At 39.4% G+C, this 22,053-nt stretch overlaps 1 protein-coding gene across 1 annotated transcript in view; it reads right to left on the reverse strand.

The window, feature by feature from the left end:
* Positions 1 to 5,549, reverse strand: part of XPO7 (exportin 7) — a 66,671-nt gene extending 61,122 nt beyond the window's left edge. The window contains exon 1 of the mRNA XM_064272727.1: positions 354 to 5,549. Within this exon, the coding sequence (XP_064128797.1) occupies positions 354 to 374 (21 nt within the window). The 5' untranslated portion in view covers positions 375 to 5,549. The remainder of the gene's footprint in view (positions 1 to 353) is intronic.
* Between the last annotated feature and the right edge of the window lie 16,504 nt (positions 5,550 to 22,053).

Genomic DNA, 22,053 nt, shown 5'->3' on the forward strand with positions numbered 1-22,053 from the left:
TAACTGTGGTGAAGGGAAAGGCAGTGACACTAAGAGGTATGAGGAATGGAAATGGGGAACTCAGGATGGTAATGGGGAGAGCACTGACACATTGCTGGGATTGCAACCAATGTCACAGAACAACTTGTGTACAGATTATTGAATGGGAAAATAATTTGCTCTGTAAACCATCAACTAAAGCACATGCACAGAAAAAAAAGATTACAGCCAGGAAAACCCTATGGGGCAGTTCTACCCTGTAACACACATGGTTGCCATGAGTCAGAATTGACTTGATGGCAGTGGGGTTGGTTTTTGGTTTTGTAATAAAGAAGGAGCAGAGGTAGGCTTAATATATAAATAAAGTATCCTACCAAGTTAAGTCCAAATGACATTATGAATGAAGATTTCCCAGTCCTTTGAATGCAGAAAAATGATGGCAGAATTCGGTCATCACATGGCAGCAATACTGGCAGGCTGAACTCAAGAAGAACTTAGCAGCGACTGCTTACTGGGTACAGAGCTGCTTCTGGGGGTGACGAAGATGTTCTGGAATTAGTGGTTGTACCACACTGTGAGTATGCTGGACACTACTGAATTGTACACTTGAAAATTGTTTAAACAGTGAACTTGATGTTACATGCATTTTACTTCAATTAAAAAAAATTTAGAGGAGAGTAGAGTAGTCAGCGTCACAGATATCCTTATCATCATCCAGGATATTAAATGTATGCTGCTTATCGGAATGTATTTGGTTTTGTGTTTGTTTTAAATTTGTAAGTCTGTTTATAGTTGTTTAACAGTGACAACCCTGAGTAATTTACACCTAGTTTTGTTTGTTGATATCTGTTACACTGAAACAAAAATAATTGAAATCAATACTGGGTGTCTGTGAGACACCATCTACCCTTTAAGAAGAGGCTATATATTAAGACAGTTTGAGAAAAATTGATGTGAAAGACTCAAACATTATCCATAGCTTATTTCTCTGAAGCTTTCGTAATAAAACAGCTTAATAAAAATGGAAACAATGCAAATTTTATATCTTCTTTACAAATTCCTCCAAGACCTTTGAAGATACTCATTTACCCACATAACACTTCTATTTGCAAAAACCTAACATTACTCAGACGTTAAAGAGTGCTCTACATCCTAGCCTGGTGAGTAGTGTTTGGTTCTTAAAAGCTTGCGAGTAGCCATATAACATACAACTATTGGTCTCTATGCGTCTGGAGCAAAAGAGAAAGAAGGAAACCTAAGACTCAGAGAAGAAACTAGTTTACAGGTCTGTCTACACGAGCCATGGCCTCCTCCTCATCTACCTTGAGATAAAAAAAAAAGATTGCGCTTGGCTACTACCACCGATTGTTCTGATCACACGATAGATGGATCTTGATAGAATGGAAGAAAAAAAGTAGAATAGAACCTCAAATTCTTAAAAAAAAATCCAGACTTTGTAGACTAGTTCAGACTGGAGGACTAACTCCAGATTAAATGTATTATTGCCCTAAGATACTCTTTAAACCTTGAACTGAATCTACGGAGGTCACCTTTTAGCTAAATAACAGGTTGGCTCACAAAATAAAGCATATCACCTGTGAGTACTGCACTCCTTTAAACATCATCTATATGAAACCAAGTGATCAAACAATTACTTTAAAACAAAGATAAGAAGGTGAGGGGGCAGGGAAACTAGACTACTGAAAACAGAACAACCAGAACTGAAATAATGAGAATGTTCACGCATTGTGAAGAATGTAACCAATGTCACCAAACAATTTGTGTCGAAATCATTGGATGGAATCCTAATCTGCTGTGTAAACTTTTACCAAAAACACAGTAAAATATTAGTTAAAAAAAAGGTAACTGCTTGCAGTGTGATGAATTACTTAGTATGGCCTTTCTTGCCATGATCTTGTAACTCCCACCCAGGTGACTGGGCAAGGCTGTGCAAATAAGATAATTGTGGCCCACCAAGGGGACTGGTCAGTATTACCTTAAAGGACAGCCAATTCCAGTGCAGAGAGAACAGCCCACCATTCCGACCAGCAGCAGAGGTCCGGCAGCTGGAGACTGCATGGTGGGCTTTCTGGCCCACGGAGAGAAAGCTGAGTGCCTCTGTGGAGAAACCTAGGGCCAGCAAGAGGCGTGCCTACCGGCACAGTTGGTAAGAGGCTGTACTGATGGAAAAACTGTATCTTGAGTGTTCCTAAGACTGAATTGTAACTGTTGCTTCCCTAATAAACCCCACAATCGTGAGTATGGTCTGTGAGTACTGTGTGGCCACTGCAATGAATTATCAAACCCAGCAGAGAACTACAAAGTGCTATGTGAGGGACGGTTGGTATCACTGTTGGTAAAGATGGCTGAGAGAGGAGGCATGTCTCACCTCCACCTCAGAGGAATCAGCCTTGGCCTGCTGATTTTGGTTCTCCATCCCCCTTGTGAAGTTAAAGGTGGTCGGACACCGCCCCCATGCCGTTTTTACACTACAAAAATACTTTGACTTTATAAAAGAGGACCAAAGATTCTAAGAATTAGGCACTGAGAACCAGAAATGCAGGTTTCCTTTTTGGTCCAGGGAACTTCAGTTATGCTTGATCTTCTACAATTAAAGTTACTAGTCAATAATGTCTAGTGATTTCAGTGAGCCTTTTAGTAATCAATAAACTCAAAAGAGAAATATCTTCTCTGTGCTGAAAATGAGGGAGCTGTTATAGATGGGGATATTGTGGTGACAGAAGCTGTGACTGGAGAAGAAGTAAAGGTAAGAGCTACTTCTGAATTCTAAGAAACTAGACAAGCACAGTTTGAAAAGTATACTAAACTCAGCTCCGACGGAGCCAGCCAGCAAATCACCAATTAAAAATCTCTCCTATTATATAGGAGTACTAAGAGATTTACCTAATCTTGATGGCAGAGAGATCAAAAGTGCTTCAGCCTAAAATGTAACAGATCAAGATATTTTAAAAAGCAAATAAATAGTTCAATGACTGACCTCAAGTGTGTTTAGGAAATACATTTAATAAGCCCAAACAAGACTGACTGAGTCATTCATTCAACAAATGTGCATCTGTGTGTGCTTTATGGAGGTACTTTGTAATCTACCAGTGACAATGTAAACTGCAGACCTTACTCTAAATAATTTCTAGCCACATTCCAAATTCCAGAAGACATGTGAGTTTGAAAGTTTTTGAGTCCTTATTGTGCTAGGCATTTAAAAATATAGTATACTTTTGGAAATCACAGATCTGATTAATCAAAGTCTGAATCTGTCAAGAATGATTCAAAGGCTGATGACAGAGTAATTCTGGAGTTGGAATTCACTGATGGCAACTCTTTTTTTTAGTAGAAGCAAGGGACTTCTGTAGGTAGTGAGAAGCCTAACTAACCACTCAACATTTACTTCTCAACCCTCATTTCATTCTCAAAACCACCCTCGATGAAGTTCATATTATTCCCATTTTCCAAATGAAGAAACAAAAAATTCTACCCACAGACCAGTAAAAGTTTCACAATAACTAATAATAGGATTACATGAATAAAAGAAATTCCAGTTTGGGAACTTCTAAGTTAAACAAAGTGAAAAGCATTTTTAAACTGAAGAACTTCTAAGAATCCTCAGTATGCTAATGTACACCATGAATTTCTCCGGAGACACAATTTCTGAGGCCAAATAATCCTTCGTGTTATTGTTGGTGGTGGGAGAGCTGACAGACCAACAAACTGCGAAACACTTGGGAAGTACTGCTATGATGATATTACAAAATTTGGAGATTCATGAAAGCCTGGGGATTAATCTATTAATCTATCATCACAGACTAATAACCATTTAATCCTTACACTGGTGAGTATAGGTATCGTACACAATCGTTTTTTTCAGGGCAGAACACTGTCACCTAGATGTTATGCAGGACTGCAAATTCTGAGATTCAAACTGCCTCTGTGAAACAAAAAGGCAAAAATGACATCTTTTGGCCATAAAGAGAGGCCATGATAGAAGAAATAATTATCAATGATCCCTAAATGGCTGCTAAACAGAACCACTTGGGAGTGCTCTTAAAAAAATCAAACTGCCACAACAAAGATTTTGATTCAATAGGTTAAAGTGGGGTTCAAGGTGTTTCTAATATAGGTAGGGATAGAAGGCAGGGAAGGGATTGGAGAGTTTGGCTTTCAAGAGGACAAAATGAAAGGGCAGTTTCTTCCAGGTGCCATCTCAGAAGGGAGTCAAAAAAACAGTAAGTCATGAATCATGATTATAGGAATTTGGCAACCTTTGGATCTTTACTGTATATAGCAAGATTGTATGACTGGAATAGTTCAAATTTGGGTTTGAATTCCTGCTCCATGACTTATCAGTTGTGTGAAATGGGGCAAGTTACTTCATCTCTCTGTGCCTTATTTTCCTTATTTATAAAATGAAATAATAGACACACTTGATTGTGTTGTCATGCGGTTTAGATAATGTATATAAAGCACTTCGAAAAGTTCATGATATAAGAGCTCAATAAATGCTGTTATTATTGTTATCCCTAATCAGTTTTCCAGTAGTGATTAGGAGTAAAAATGTTAGGGAAAATAAAGTCTTCTGAGTTTGTTTTAGGGAGAACACTCCATAAAAATGTTTTGGGAAAGAGAGTCTCAAGGTACAGAATAGACAGTGGCAACTACCAAAAATAATGAGGAAAGCAGGTGGAGCCCTTGGGACTTCCAGAAACGCGAGAGAGAAAACAGACCGACCAACTGACTCTAACCTATACATAACCTCCATGGGATTCTGCATGGGCATGAAAGGGGCCATGGATTTAATTAGTAGGAAGCTCTGAGTTAAAAAAAAAAAGGACTCCAAAATTCCAGACACCACTCTACATGTAAGAAAACTAAAGGTCTGAAGGTTAACATTATCTGCCCAAGGTCACACTGCTAGTAAATGAATTAAAACCTACATCTTGTTTCAAATGTAACGCTCCTTCCACTAAATCATACTCTTGTTTAAAAAAAAAAAAAACTCCTTGGCAACCAATGTCACAAAACAGTATGTAAATTAACTGTTTAATGAGAAACTAATTTGCTCTGTAAATGTTCATCTAAGGCACAATAAAAAAAATAAAATTCCTCTTAAAGTCCTATCTATGAGAAAGAATCAAAAGGCTAAGCTATTTAGTGAAAACAAATACATATCCCATCAAATACACACTATTAAGTCATATGGAAATACTGGAAAGTGCCCTGAATTTAGAGTTTAAGACTAGAATTTTAATCCTGGCTCTTTTCACTAGTTACATGGCTTTGGCCAAAAAGCTTAACTTTCAATTCTTTGTTCACTAAGCAAACTAAGCTCGTTCTTTGTTAAAAAGCTCACTACAGCACCTTGAAAAAGCTATATGAAAAGCTTGCTATAGCACCTTTATAAAAATAAAAATTGCATACGAAAATACTTTGTAAGCTAGGCTCAGACTCTCTGGCGCGAACAACATGGAAAACTAGTTAGCATCAAACTATCTTGCCACAAATATCTAGTACTGATAGTTAAATAAGACAAAAGCCCTTTCAAATGCATGGCTAAGCTCACTAAAGAGTAAGGGAAACCAACCTAGGGCCCAAAACTGAGAGAACTAAAGCATGAAAGCTAACCTATGACCATCCTGGTTGCGGGGGCGGGGGGGGGGTGGGTGGGGTGGAGGGAGTGTCGGTTCTTGATCTTGTTAATCTAGGGGCTTATGTTTTAACATCTGTGTAAGAATAAAATATGCTTTGGGGCTACCTTAGGTGGAGAGCTGAAACTGAGTACCTAGGATTCTTGATTCACACTAGGAAATAAACCATCTCAATAAAACAGTGGCCTAAAAATAATAATGATACTAAACTACAATTTAAAAATCTGCACCATTAGTACAAAGAAATAAGAAATTTTGTCTGTCTTTGTCTGAATTCTGGGTTAAAAAGAAAACCTCCTGAGAATTTGTAACCAAGGTCTGGTGTCATACTTTGGTGTGGGAGTATGACATATAAAGTACCCTCAGGCCAAGGATACTTCTGTGGCACCAGGCAGAATTAAATGCAAACCCTGACTGGAAGAGGTGTCCCAAATAAACACCATATAGGTTCCAACAGATAAATCTCTACTCCAGTTTAGCTCATAATCTAAGACTTCAAAACACACGAAGAGAGCAGGAATGCCTTCAGCATTGTGCTCTTTTAAGACTTATCTATACGGAATCAAATTGATAATAGCAACTTAAAATATTAGATAGGAAACTTAGGGAGCAGTGAGTTTATGTTAATGGAGGAGGAACAACTTGGAAAGAGAGGGTGAAAATGGTTGCACAACTTGAAGACTGTAATCAATTCCACTGAATTATACATGGAGAAATGTTGAACTGGCCTTATGTTCTGCTGTGCATATTGTCAACAACAAAATGGACAGTATGATACTGACACAGGGATAGAGTAATAGACCAGTGGAACAGACCAGAGCACACGAAAATTGATTCACATACCTAAGGAAACTTGTTATATGACACGTATGGCAATGTAGATCAGCAACAAAAGGCTGAGTGGTATATACAATAAATAATGTTGAAAAAAGTTACATGGAAAAAAAATTAGATCTCTACCCAAAAATGAATTCCAGACACCACTCTACATATAAGAAAACTAAAGGTCTAAAGGTTAACATTATCTGCCCAAGGTCACACTGCTAGTAAATGAATTAAAACCTAGATCTTGCTTCAAAAATAATGCTCCTTCACTAAATGATACTCTTGTTTAAAAAAAAAAAACAAAACTCCTTGGCAACCTATGTCATAAAACAATATGTGAATTAATTGTTTAACGAGAAACTAATTTGCTCTGTAAACGTTCATCTAAAGCACAATTTAAAAAAATTCCTATTAAAGTCCTATCTATGAGAAAGAATCAAAAGGCTAAGCTATTTAGTGAAAACAAATACATACACCATCAAATATACACGATCATGTCTTGTATTTAGTAGAATGGAAACACTGGAAAGTGCCCTGGATTTTTTTTTCATATAAACTGCAATATATTCAGAACAGTATGTATATGTATATAGCATAAAGTATACACACACACACATTATACCAAAATACAACTTTTAAACGTTATATATAATTAGTATAGTTCTTAAGGACATCATGCTTGGTAGAGGGTCAGCGGAAAAAAGGAAAACCCTCAACGAGATGGAATGACACAGCAGCTGCATTCCCGCAGTGAGATGGAATGACTAAGAACGATTGTGAGGACGGTACAGGACTGGAGAATGTATCGTTCTGTTGTACACAGAGTTGCTGAGTTGCAACCAACTCGATGGCACCTAACAACAACACAGTTATTAAAGAAAACAAAGTTATCTTGGGGGAAAGGGTATTTTATTCAAAAGGCAGTCTCTATTTACTAATGCAAATATCTTTGTTTTGGCCATATCACTGCTCATGACATAATTCCAACAAATAGCAAAACTGAAAACAATATGAAGACAAAAAGTCAGAGGATCATGATCTACTCTCACCTTTTTGCTATTAACACCCCTCAACTAAAAATTACCATCAAATACTGTATAAAGGTTCATTTGGGAGTTTTATCCCCTTTAACTTTATACTAGGTGTATTTTAACAAATCGTTAAAATCTGAGAATTTGGTTCGAATGCCTGCTGATCTCCTCGCTCATCTTCTCTCCTGCTCACCAAGCTTCAACAAGGACGGCCTTCTTCAAGTTCTTTGCAGGGAAGGTCTTCCTCACCTCAGGGCCTTTACATACGCTATTTCATTTTACCTGGGACATTGTCCCCCTTCTTCCCCTTAGTAGCTGTGGGTTAAAGAATTAAATTTTATCTAAAGAATGTGATCTTTGTCCCTGGTTCCTGAGAGAGAACCTCTAAAACCATAGAATTTCCCCAGTGATTAAAGTGTCCTTGATGAGACCTCCAGATCACATGTACCTAAAAGGCTTTTACGGACTGAACTGCATCCCTCCCAAAATATCTGGTGGCGCGGTGGTTAAAGCACTTGGCTCCGAACTGACAAGCCAGTGGTTTGAATCCACCAGCCACTCCAGAAGAGAAGGATGTGGAAGTTTACTTCCGTAAAGATTACAGCCTTGGAAACCTTACAGGGCAGTTCTACTGATGGACTGGAAAAATGCCACTGTAGTCTGCATGCCCTGAGATGGCGGACTGTCCTCTTCCTCCTATAAATGCCATGCGTAACACCCTCCATGAAGCAGATGAGATGCTGCATATGCCAACCATGCTGAATTGGTTTTGTGATGATCGGGATGTCCATACCTTACCCAGGACACGATATACACTACGGTGGATGGGGTCTCTGTCACACGGGTAACTCCAAGTGTAATTTTCAGTAGTAGGAAAAGCCTTATCAGATTTGTTGTCTCAGCTTCCCCTTATGGGTCTTACAGATGTCAAGAAAATCAGGGTCACATACAAGAAAATGAATGACTTTGGCTGAGTAGTGTCTGGGGTCTTAAAAGCTTGTAAGCAGCCATCAACGATACTCCGCTGGTCTCACCCCATCTGGAACAAGGGAGAATGAAGAAAACTGAGGACACAAGGGAAAGATTAGTCTGCAGGGCTAACGGACCACAAGTACTACTGCTTCCACCAGATGGACTCCAGCACCAGTAGATGGTGCCTGGCTACTGCCACCCACTCCTCTGAGAGGGATCACAATAGAGGGTCCCCGATAGAGCTGGAGAAAAATGTAGAACAAAATTCTAACTCACACACACAAAAAAGATCAAGCTTATGGGCCTTACAGAGACTGGAGAAACCCCCAAACACCCTTTTAGCTTAGTGATGAGGTCTCTCCTGAGGCTTGCCCTTCAGCCAAAGATTAGACAGGCCCATAAAATAAAATGAGACTAAGTGGGCACACCAGTCCAGTAGCAAGGACAAGAACGCTGGAGGGGACAGGAAAGCTGGCATGGGGAACCCAGGGTTAAAAAGCAGAGTGCTGACATGTTGTGGGGTTGGCAACCAATGTCACAAAACAATATGTGTACTAATTGTTTAATAAGAAGCTAGTTTGCTCTGTAAACCTTCACCTAAAGCACAATAAAAATTAGAAAAAAAAAGAAAATGAAGAAAGGGAAGAATAAAAGGACTCGTCCCAGTAGGGTGGAAATCTTTAAGCTATTAAGAAATGGGGTGAATAAAACCAATACTGATGGGGAAAAAACCAAGGTCTTAATATAGTACTTTAGAGGCTGGGTGATCAATAGGAGCCCCTACTGGTCCCCCGATATTGAAGGGCCATATACAAATTCCCTCTACTTACCCCAGTGTGCAGAAATTTTAAAAGCCAGTGGGCAATGAATTACATGGAGCAATGGTACGGTCAATTTATCAAGGTAAAGGCTGAAGAGGGGCTGGGTGCTTCAGCTCAACGTGATGCTGGGGACCCAAGGCCTTATGCACATGAGTGGATAAAATGGTCAGGGGATGAAGACAAGTTTCTGGGACTCCTTGAAGGGGTAGCCTCCCGCACTGTGGTACCAAAACCTTTTGGTGAGGTCCTGAAGAGGGCTACATTTGAATTCAGAGGATATAGAAATGCAAGAGTTAATGGGATTAAGGTGAAAGTTTGGATAAAAATTGGAATGTTTAAACAGGCTTTACATGCAGTGGTTGCCTCTTTTACCGAATTGTATGGGAATGGGATTATGTATGACTGGGGAACACTTTACCTAGTACTGGTACAGTACTGGAAACCCTGGTGGCGTAGTGGTTAAGAGCTACAGCTGCTAACCAAAAGGTCGGCAGTTCAAATCCAACAGGCACTCCTTAGAAACCCTATGGGGCAGTTCTACTCTGTCCTATACGGTCGCTATGAGTCAGAATCAACTCGATGGCAACGGGTTTGGTTTTGGGTTGGCTACCATTAAAACAATAATTAAAGAAACCCAACAAATCAGTTGCCATTGCGTTGATTCCAATTCATGGTGAACCCATGTGTGCAGAGTAGAACTGCTCCATAGGGTTTTCAAGGCTGTGACCTTTTGAAAGCAGATAACCAGCCTTTTGGCCATGGTGCCTTTGAGTGGGGATGGACCACCAACCTTTAGGTTAGTAGTTGTGCACTTAGTCTTTTGTGCCACCCAGGGACTCCTTAGCTACTGTTAGATTGGGAGAATATAGGAACGTAACACTTGGTGGTATTAAGCCTTTATATGAATTTATGTAGTATGAGGATGGATATTGTATACAGCTGCTAACTCACCTAGCAGCTCTGCAAGACCCAGCTATCTACTTCCATTAAGATTAAAGCCTAGGAAACTCTACAGGGCAGTTTTATGATGGCACTTAGCAACAACAGTATTGTAAAATAGAAGGCATGTAAATCTGTGCTTCAATCATTATTAACTAGACATCCTAAATGGGAACCAGTAAGACTGCATGAGCCCACAGGAGGTTGTTAATTTTGAACAGTATAGAAACTGAAGTGCTAGCTAATATGGACAAATTCTCCATGTGGAGCTTACTTAAGACTGGGGTTTATGCTAAAAGCCTGTGAGCGCCACCTAGCCTCGACCACTGGAATTTTGGGCTAGGAAATTTCCATTTGAGAGACAATTACTAGTTGGATAGTGGACTTTGAGAGTGCGCTATGACTGAAGGATATAAAATAATCTTGGATGCTGAAATACCTGTAATCTCTTGGGTAATGTCAAGAGAAATGCTCTAATAGGGAGGGCAATATCCAGAAGAAGAGTTCCATAATAAAATGCAAATGGCTTATACAAGAACATGCTACTGGGGGAATGCACGGGAGGTACTGAGGAGCAGGGAGCATCTTTCACAGTAGGGCTAACTTTGGAATCACCGGAAGAGCAGCCAGACCCTATTACCACTTGGGCAGTGCCTGATAAACAGCTCTGAATTGACTAAAGAGCTGCTTGGTGTATGGATGGCAGTTCCAAGATGAATAGACAACAGCCTGTTTATAAGGCCACTACTCTGATTGAAGAAAGTAAAAATTCTGCTCGGTGGACTTAACTGCATGCTGTCCCTCCGCATGTTTGTTTTTACCGACTTATACGGTCAGGTGAAAGAGCAATGGAAAACTGGCCAACAAAAGGGACGATCATATGGGGCATGACCCTATGGAAATTTGAGGGGTTCATTAAAGTTGGTGCCCATCAAAAGAACCCCTTTCCAGGACTGGAAGTTAACTGGAGCTTGCTAGTGGCTAAGCTGGTGTGCTTATGTGAGGTGTTCATCTGGGTCCATGATATGAATGGAAATGGGGGGAGTGTAGCAATGTAGAAATGGGCTGAGCCTAGATATATTTCTATCGTACCCTCTGAGGTACAAAATGCCTGTATGAGCTGTTCTGTTTGTCAACAAGAGAGAAACAGACTGCAGATGGCTATGGGGATGGATTTCCCTGGAGGAATGCCCTGTGCATAGCTGCTAAGTCAGACTGATGCTGGTAGCCCCAAACAAACAAAGAAACAAACAAACAAACCAAACCCAGTGCTGTCAAGTCGATTCCGACTCATAGCCCCTGGAGACTACAAATGGTCCTGGCAGGAATAGACACTTACTCTAGACTGGGCCTTGCAAATGTGATGCAAATGCTCAGAGTACTAAAAATGAAATTTATAGCAGAAATTTCTGCATCAACTTGAACCACCAAATTGTATTTCTTCAGACCAAGGAACAGACTTTCATCCTCAGAGTAACAGTTTGATACAAATTGGAACGGACAAATGAAACATCTATTGTCTAAAACAGAGGAGATAAAGGCATGCAGGGCTGGCTTACTTGTCTTCAAGAGTGTGTGATCACACTCAACGTGAGGTAGGCCATGGGAGGTTTTCCACTGGACAGATTCCTCTGCTTTTCTGGTGGATACAGGGAAGACGAAGTGGGCAAGGGTGCTAGTATTACTACAATTCTTCCCCACAGAAAATTCCACACCCCCCCCAATCCCTTCACCTCAACTTTCTTTCTTCCTACTCGATGCTGTGGTCCCAGGACAAGGGTTGTCACTGTGAGTAACAGAAACAGGAATGATTCCTAAGCAAGAAATTGTAATTGTGAATAAGTAGACTGAGGAGGAAGCACTTGTTCGACGAGAATTGCTGCTGGCAACCTAGACCATTATAGTGGCTGAACCTAACATCCTTTCCCAAGGTGGAAAAATAGCTGGGGGTAAAGGAGTGAATAAATGGGTTATACAATGACAAAAATACAAAAATTACATTAATGCCATTAGGCTCAGAGCAAGAGATGTTATCTTCTCTTAGCTCAATTATACCATATGACCGAGAGGGTGAGGCCAAGACCGCTCATGCTTTTGGAACCTTATAAAATCCAATAACCCATCGAATTGCTGTCGAGTCGATTTCGACTCATAGTGAGCTTACGAGACAGAGCAAAATTGCCCCATAGGGTTTCTAAGGCTGTATATCTTTACGGAAGCAGACTGCCACATCTTTCTCCTGCGAAGCAGCTGGTGAGTTCAAACCGCCAACCTTTCATTTAGCAGTGCTTAACCACTGCACCACCAGGCAATGGAAGCCTGCAAACCTGAGTGACCTTGCTGTGGGACGATGTGATGGGGGACTGGACTAATTGTTAATGACTGATTAGGACCCTAGTAATGTGTCAGTATCTTTTGACTGTTATTTTTCAGGTTATGGTATAACACTGGCATTGCTGATAATACTGATCATGTATTGGGAAATTAAGGTAAAGCCTCCTCAGGGTGTAGTATGTCTGACCTCAGGAAGAGCTGGATTTAGAAAACCATACAAACACTGGTAAATCAAGGGGGGGAAAAGGAGTAATCTTCCAAATGTTAGGCATATAAAAATAACTTTGGCCAAAGACCAGAGGCTGGCCAGTGGAGTAAAGAATTTAATTTTACCTAAAGAATTTGGTCTATGCCCTTGGTTCCTGAGATAACCTCTAAAACCTTGGAATTTCCTCAGTGACTGAAGTGTCTTTGATGAGGCCTCCAGACCACATACATGTACCTAACAAGTTATGCTAATAACATGACTCTTGGGTGAGGGCTGGTCAGGCAAGAAAAACTCATCACATGATACTGAGATCTCAGGGGAGAGGATTAAATCACTCATGCCCATATAAAGATGACCCAGTTAAGGTCTAGAAACAGAAGCTCTGTGGCCTTCCTGGTTGGTGAAAGACACTGATAACCATGGGAGGGTAAGGTATCCCTTTTTGGGACACAGAAGCTCCACACTGGGAACGCTCCTGGACCTCATCCTATGTCTCTTCATCTGTATCCCTTTTGCTATAATAGAACTGTAATTGTAAGTATAGCACTTTCTGCGAGCTGTCTGAGTCAAACCCGAGTAATAGGAGCCAGCAGGTCAGAAGGGAAAGCTTGGGGAACAATTGAGCTTATGGCTGGCATCATGAGAAGGTAGTGTAAAGCCCCCAAATATGTAGCCAACAATTCAGAAGTGAGAGTGTCATGAGGACCCCCAAGCTTGTGTCTGCCATCTGAAGTTTTGGTCAAACTTGGCAGTCTGGAGGACTGTGCCTTTGAACTTGAGATGTGACCTAGCTCTGGTTAGGGTCAAAGGAAGAAGTGCAGTCGAATTAGAATAGAATTGATTTTCCTCGGTGTCAAAATGAGAAGTGAGATTTGATTTCCTATACACCACTCCAACCCCAAAATAATAATAATATATCAGCTCTCTCTTAAAATCTTTTATTATACATACCCTTTTTTTGCAGAGCAAGTCACAGTTTATAAATGTATATATTTATTGGTACAATTATTTATTGAAATCACCATGAACGCAAGGACCATGTCTATTTTGTTCTCTGCTTTATTTCTAGTACTCAGCACAGTACCTGAATGCCCCATAGAAGCAAAATTTCCTTACACAAATTTACTTGTATTACTTTTTCTTTAACTGTGCTAATTATATAACAAAATTGTCAAGGTTTTTTTTTTTTTAATGGTTAGATAATTAAAAAATTTTAAACAATAATATACAGAAAAAAGGAGCAAATTAAATTTTTAATTTTTTTTTTTTTTTACAATATCGTCACACTCTAAGACTCTTTCCAGCTTGAAAATTACATGATGTTAATCCTGTTTCATTAAGCTGGTAAGAGAATTATTCTAATTACCATGGGTATTTAGCAAGTTATTGCATTCAAAACGAAACATTCCAGATATTCAGTTGTTGGTAAACAAAACGTTTAAGAAACGTTTCTGTATGCAGAGAAATGTTAACTGGCTTAAAAATGCATTCTTAATACACCCACAAAACCAAAGTGTAATTTAAATATTTGAAGCAAGGTACTGCTGCTATACATCACTAAAATCGCCGTCTTTGGGTAAGAACAGAAGCCTGATGCCACAGTGGTTAAAGCGCTCACCTGTTAACCAAAAGGTCAGCGGTTTGAACCTACCAGCCTCTCCATGGGAGAAAGAGTGGCAGTTTGTTTCTGTAAAGATTTCCAGCCTTAGAAATCCTATGGGGCAGTTCTACTCTGTCCTATAAAAAAAAAAAAAATTTTTTTTTTTTTTCTTTCTGTCCTATAGGGACCCTAAAAGTCAGAATTGAGTCCACGGCAGTGGGTTTGGGCTTTTTTTGGGGGGGCGGGGGTGGTGGTGGTGGTTTGTGTAAAAACTGGGGTCAGGGCAATATTCCAATTTTCCACAAACTTGTATATGTGACTGGGGGAACTAATGATTTATATAGCCCTGAAGCCTTGAATTAGAGGAATTTTCAAACTATAGCACATCTTCTATGAAGTAACAGTTAACAACGATATCATAAAATTCAGCAAAGGAATAGGAGATTTCAATTGTTTTCTCTAATCTCAGAATGAGATGTGTACCTATAATCCTGCTAGTGAGGTATTGTAGTATATTACAGGCCAAATAATCCTTTGTTGTTCTAAAGAAACACATCCTTGATTCTGTAATAGATGTCAATGTGAATATTGAATTCATATTAAAGTCAACTTACCTTGAATGCCCCATTTTGTATATCTTTATACCTACACATCAAGATATAAAGAATGGACAGTCAATAGTTTCTAAGGCTAGGTGCTAATATGTTAAGACTGAGCATTTCCTCTGGTCTATTTTTTATTAACTTACAGTCCAACTACTGATAATAAACATTTAAAAGTTTATAATGAAGAACAAAAGGGTTAAGAAATAAAAGGCATGAAGAAAAAGGACAGGAAGTTTTTACAGGCATAAAAATTCGGAAGAAAGCTTCTCAGCTCTCCTTACCTCTTTTCACATGAGAAAACCCCAAACACTGTACGTATTCCTTCAAGATTCAACAAGAAAGTAACATAAAAAACTCAGAACAGAACATTAAAAGGGATAAAAGCGATCACAAATATTAAATCTTAGAACCCTGAACTTTGATTCAGAGAAGGAAAGAATCCAGAGTTCCACATTTACCATCTGACAAAATAAATAAAAGAGTATTAAGTAAATGTTTCTTAAGTCTTGGCATACACGTCCCACACATTGCTGGTTTTCTGATTCTCTGGAACTCTAAATCATTTTTCCCTTAACAGTTCTGCAAAATATCAATGTGCTTTTCAAGTTTACACTACTATACAATCCATGAACAATGCTTTTCAGGAACTCATCAAGTTAGCAAAGAAGGAAGACCAGGCAAGTGATGAAATGGAAGAAACAGATTTTTAAAGAGTTCTTTTCTGGATCATTCTCATAGCAACCCTATACAACAGAGCATAACTGCCCCATAGGGTTTCCAAGGAGATCCTGGTGGATTCGAACTGCTGACCTTTTGGTTACCCAACTACTGACCTTGTGGTTAGCAGCTGTAGCTCTTAACCACTACACTACCAGGGTTTCCTACAGGGTTGCTATGAATTGGAATCGACTTGATGGCAATAAGTTTGGTTTTGGTCTTTTTCTGGATATCCGTGAAACACTATGTCTGATGGGGGCCGGGGGCGGGGGGAGATGTAGGGAAGGACGCAAAATCGAGCAAGAAAAACTAGTCTGGTTTTCCAGAAGTTAAAAAAAGGGGTAGAGGGACAAAACAGACCAAAAACAGATAAAGCAGAATTAGTTTTAAGTGCCTTAATAACAAAAAAACCCATAAGAGGTATTGGTGGCCAGAGTACTCAGCCTTGTATGTTTTATTCAAACTCCTGAGAATACTACGTCTCCCTTTTTGCCTTAAATGCATGGCAGTAAATTAAACACATGCCAATGTCACATTTTACCCCTACAGCTGGAAGAAGAATCTGAGACAGTTCTAGCAAACAACAGACTAAAAGAAAATATCAGGGTTTTACTCGAGTTTTGTAGTTGCTATGGGTTAATAAGAAATATCTGAAACGACATATGTACATCAATATGCATTATTCACAACAGCCAAAAGATGGAACAAATGAATGGAAAACAAAATGTGGTACGTACATACAATGGAATACTTCTCAGCAAGAAAGAGAAATGAAGTCTTGATACATGATACAACATGAATGGAGCTTGAAGGCATGCAAAGTGAAGTAAGTCAATCATGAATGGACAAATATGGCATGACCTCACTTATAAAAAACAAGCATATGTGGGGGTGGGGTCAAGATGGTAGAAAAGACAGATGCTTCTGGCGAGCCCTCTTACAACAAAGCCCTGAAAAAACAAGTGAAACGATTATATTTATGACAAGCTAGGAGTCCTGAACATCAGAGGTAAAGTCAGAAAATGGACTGAGTGGCAGGGAGAGGAAGAGATGATTCAGAAGTGGAGAGGAGTTACCGGACCTGAATCGCCAGGAGCCCTCAGGCACCCTTCCCAGGAGTGGCTGTGGCATGCTGGCAGTAGCGTTCGGCCACAGTTTCCTCAGGGAGAAGCAGCCAGCCTACTCACACCTCTGGAACCAGAGAACGGCGCTCTTGGAAAAGCTGAGCAGTTGCGTATATTTTACTGCGTCACACCCTCCCCAAGCTGGCTTCAGTGACTGTTGATTTTCCTGGGTCTGAGATAGGCCCTGTTGAGCACCTATAGCCATCCTCCCGGCCTTGGAGAAGGAATAAATTTACAACTGGGGGAAAAGATAATTTGCCAGCTCCACCAGGGGAGCTCAGGACAGAAGTGGCTCCTGGCCAGGCATAAACGGTTCATGGACTTTGACTACCCTTCTGCCCTGCATGAACCTGTGTGGGCCTATTTCAGGAAAACAGGCCCTTGTTGGCAGACTACAACTGTTTCAGTTGTGCAGTGGAAAGGTGGGTATTTGATGTTTGACACTGCTTTGCCTATTAAACAGGGACCTCACCTACCTCTATCAGAGCCTAGGACTGGTGGCTCCACTCAGGTCACCTAGCCACCTACAACAGGGGTCCAAGGATAACTGGTACCTCCCAGTCCTTACAACCAAAAACTTTAGGTGTCCATGGTCTGCCTGGAGAACCCACCCACCTGTATACTCTAGGGAAGTGGGACGCGCTTTCCTCAGAGACACTTGGGGGACGATTCTCAGCCCTTGCCTTGTTCAGAGTGTGACACCCTGCTGCAACCAGAAACCAGTACCTACACCAATCACCTCTGCCCCTCTAAGGCTATAGGACACAGCATGTACCACACACTTGATGACCAGCTACCCGGACACCTGAGCTGAATCCATACAAGGAAAGTAAATGGACCTCCTAGACTGATATACCTGGTAATAGTTCGAGCCATCTGGTGACAGGATGTCAGAGCTTCAACGGTGAAAATAATCAAGCTAGCTCACTCAAACAACCCATTTTGGGCCTATCAAAACAAAACAAAGCAAGAAGCTAGGATACAGTAAGCAAACATAAACTAATACAATAACTTATAGATGGCTTAGAGACAACAGTCAATATCAAGTCACATAAAGAAACAGATCATGATTGCTTCAAAAAGCTCTCAAAACAAAGAACCAAGGGATCATCTAGATGAAAGTGCCTTCCTGGAATTATCAGATGCAGAATACAAAAGATTAATATACAGAACCCTTCAAGACATTAGGAAAGAGATCAGGCAATACACAGAACAAGCCAAGGAACACAAAGATAAAGTAGCTTAAGAAATTAAAAAGGCTATTCAAGAACATAATGAAAAATTTAACAAACTGGAAGAATCCAAAGACAGACTGCAATCAGAAATTCAGATGATTAACAGCAAAATTACAGAAGTAGACAACTCCACAGAAGGTCAGAGGAGCAGAATTGAGCAAGTGGAAGGCAGAATTCGTGACCTTGAAGATAAAGTACTTGGTACCAATATATCTGAAGAAAAATCTGATAAAAGAACTAAAAAAATGAAGAAAACTTAAGAATCATGTGGGACAGTATCAAGAGATACACCCATCAATCACCTATGAGTGACTGGAGTACCAGAAAAGGGAGGGATAACAGAAAATAGAGAGAGAATTGTTGAAGATTTGTTGGCAGAAAACTTCCCTGATATGATGAAAGGTGAAAAGATGTCTATCCAAGATGCTCATCAAACTCCACACAAGGTAGATGTTAAAAGAAAGTCACCAAGACATATTATAATCAAACTGGCCAAAACCAGAGATAAAGAGAGAATTTTAAGAGCAGCTAGGGATAAAGGAAAAAAGTCACCTACAAAGGACAGTCAATAAAAATAAGCTCGGACTACCTGGCAGAAACCATGCAGGCAAAAAGGCAATGGGATGACTTATATAAAGCACTGAAGGAAAAAAATTGCCAGCCAAGAATTACATATTCAGCAAAAATGTCTCTCAAATATGAAGGTGAAATTAGGACATTTCCAGGTAAACAGAAGTTTAGGGAATTTGTAAAAACCAAACCAAAACTGCAAGAAATACTAAAGGGAGTTCTTTGGTTGGAAAATCAATTGTATCAGGTATCAACTCAGGGCTAGAACACTGGACCGAGCAATCAGATGTCAACCCAGACAAGGAAATCACAAAAATAAATCAAGATAAAAAAACACTCGAAACAGGGAAACAGCGATGTTATTATGTAAAAGAAGACAACGTTAAAACAATAAAGAGGAACTAAGAAATGTAGTCATAGATCTTTCATATGGAGAGGAACACAAGGCAATATAAAGAAATAAAAGCTTTAAATTTAGAAAAATATGGGTAGATATTAAGGTAATCATGAAGGAGACAAACTATTCTACATATCAAAATAAAATACAAGAAAAAAATAGAGACTGAGCAGAAACAAAATCAATAACAACGAATAAGAAGAAAAGACTGTATATAAACTACTCAGCTCAAAAAATTAAGCCGGGAAAAAGAAACTGTCAACAACACACAAAAAAAGACATCAAAATGACAGCACTAAATCATACCTATCCATAATTACGCTGAATGTAAATGGACTAAATGCACCAATAAAGAAACAGAGAGTGGCAGAATGGATTAAAAAACATGATCCTTCTATATGCTGCCTACAAGAGACACGCCTTAGACTTACAGACACCAACAAATGAAAACTCCAAGGATGGAAAAAAATACATCAAGCAAACAACAACCAAAAAAGAGCAGGAGTGGCAGTATTAATTTCCAACAAAATAGACTTTAAAGTTAAATCCACCACAAAGGATAAGGAAGGACATTATATAATAATTAAAGGGACAATATACCAGGAGGATATAACCATATTAAATATTTATGCACCCAAGGACAGGGCTGCAAGATACATAAAACAAACTCTAACAGCACTGAAAAGTGAGATAGACAGCTCCACAATTATATTAGGAGACTTCAACACATCACTTTCGGTGAAGGACAGGACATCCAGAAAGAAGCTCAATAAAGACATGGAAGATCTAAATACCACAATCAATCAACTTGACCTCACAGACATATACAGAGCACTCCACCCAACAACAGCCAAGTACACTTTCTTTTCTAGTGCACACGGAACATTCTCTAGAATAGACCACATATTAGGTCATAAAGCAAGCCAAAACGCTGAAATATTACAAAGTATCTTCTCTGACCATAAGGCTGTAAAAAGTAGAATTCACTAACAGAAAAAGCAGGGAGAAGAAATCAAACGCTTGGAAGCTGAACAATACCCTACTCAAAAAAGACTGGGTCATAGAAGACATTAAAGATGGAATAAAGAAATTCAGAGAATCCAGTGAGAATGAAAACACTTCCTATCAGAACCTTTGGGATACAGCAAAAGCTGTGCTCAGAGGTCAATTTATATCAACCAATGCACACACAGGAAAAGAAGAAAGGGCCAAAATCAAAGAATTATCCCTACAACTTGAACAAATAGACAGCAACGAAAGAAACCCTCAGGCACTAGAAGAAAGCAAATCATAAAAATTAAAGAATTAAATGAAACAGAAAACAGAAAAACAACTGAGAGAATTAACAAGACCAAAAGCTGGTTCTTTGAAAAAATTAACAAAATTGATAAACCACTGGCCAAACTGACAAAAGAAAAATACGGAGAGGGAGCAAATAACCCCAATAAGAAATGAGATGGGCATTATTACAACAGACCCAACTGAAATTAAAAGAATCATATCAGATTACTATGAAAAATTGTATTCTAACAAATTTGAGAATCTAGAAGAAATGGATGAATTCCTATAAACACACTACCTACCTAAACTTAACACAAACAGAGGTAGAACTCAATAGACCCATAACAAAAGAAGAGATCGAAAAGGTAATCAAAAAACTCCCAATAAAAAAAATCCCTGGCCCTGAAGGCTTCACTGCAGAGTTCTACCAAACTTTCAGAGAAGAGTTAACACCACCACTACTAAAGCTATTTCAGAGCATAGAAAAGGATGGAATACTCCCAAACTCATTCTATGAAGCCAGCATATCCCTGATACCAAAACCAGGTAAAGACACCACAAGAAAGGAAAATTACATACCTATATCCCTCAGGAACTTAGACGCAAAAATTCTCAACAAAATTCTAGCCAATAGGATTCAACAATGTCTCAAAAAAATAATTCACCACGCCCCAGTGGGATTCATACCAGATATGCAAGTATGGTTTGACATTAGAAAAACAATTAATATAATCCATCATATAAATAAAACAAAACACAAGAATCACATGATTTGTTAATTGATACAGAAAAGGCATTTGACAGAGTTCAACACCCATTCATGATAAAAACTCTCAGCAAAACAGGAATAGAAGGAAAATCCCTCAGCATAATAAAGGGCACTTATACAAAGCCAGGAAACCCTGGTTGCGTAGTGGTTAAGTGCTACGGCTGCTAGCCAAGAGGTTCAGCAGTTAAAATCCACCAGATGCTCCTTGGAAACTCTATGGAGCAGTTCTACTCTGTCCTGGAGGATCGCTATGAGTCACAATCGACTCGATGGCAGTGGATTTGGGTTGGTCTATGCAAAGCCAACAGCCAACATCATCCTAAATGGACAGAGTCTGAAAGCATTCCCCTTGAGACTGGGAACCAGGCAAGGATGCCCTTCACCGCTACTCTTATTCAACATTGTGCTAGAGGTCCTAGCCAGAGCAATTAGCCTACATAAAGAAATAAAGGGCATCCAGATTGGCAAGGAAGAAGTAAAAGTATCTCTGTGTGCAGATGACATGATTTTATACACAGAAAACCCTGAAGAATCCTCAAGAAAACTACTGAAACTAACAGAAGAGTTCAGCAGAGTATTGGGATACAAGATAAACATACAAAAATCAGTTGGATTCCTTTACATCAACAAAAAGAACATCAAATACCATTTACAGTAGCCCCCAAGAAGATAAAATACTTAGGAATAAATATTATCAGAGATGTAAAAGACTCATACAAAGAAAACTACAAAATACTACTGCAAGAAACCAAGAGACCTACATAAGTGGAAAAACATACATTGCTCATTGATAGGAAGACTTAACATTGTAAAAATGTCTATTCTACCAAAAGTGATTTATAGATACAATGCAATTCCAAAAGCATTTTTTAATGAGATGGAGAAACAAATCACCAACTTCGTGTGGAAGGGAAAGAGGCCCTGGATAAGTAAAGCATTAGTGAAAAGGAAGAACAAAGTGGGAGGCCTCACTCTACCTGATTTTA

The sequence above is a fragment of the Loxodonta africana genome, chromosome 19, assembly GCF_030014295.1.
Source record: "Loxodonta africana isolate mLoxAfr1 chromosome 19, mLoxAfr1.hap2, whole genome shotgun sequence".
NCBI classification, from domain to species: domain Eukaryota; kingdom Metazoa; phylum Chordata; class Mammalia; order Proboscidea; family Elephantidae; genus Loxodonta; species Loxodonta africana.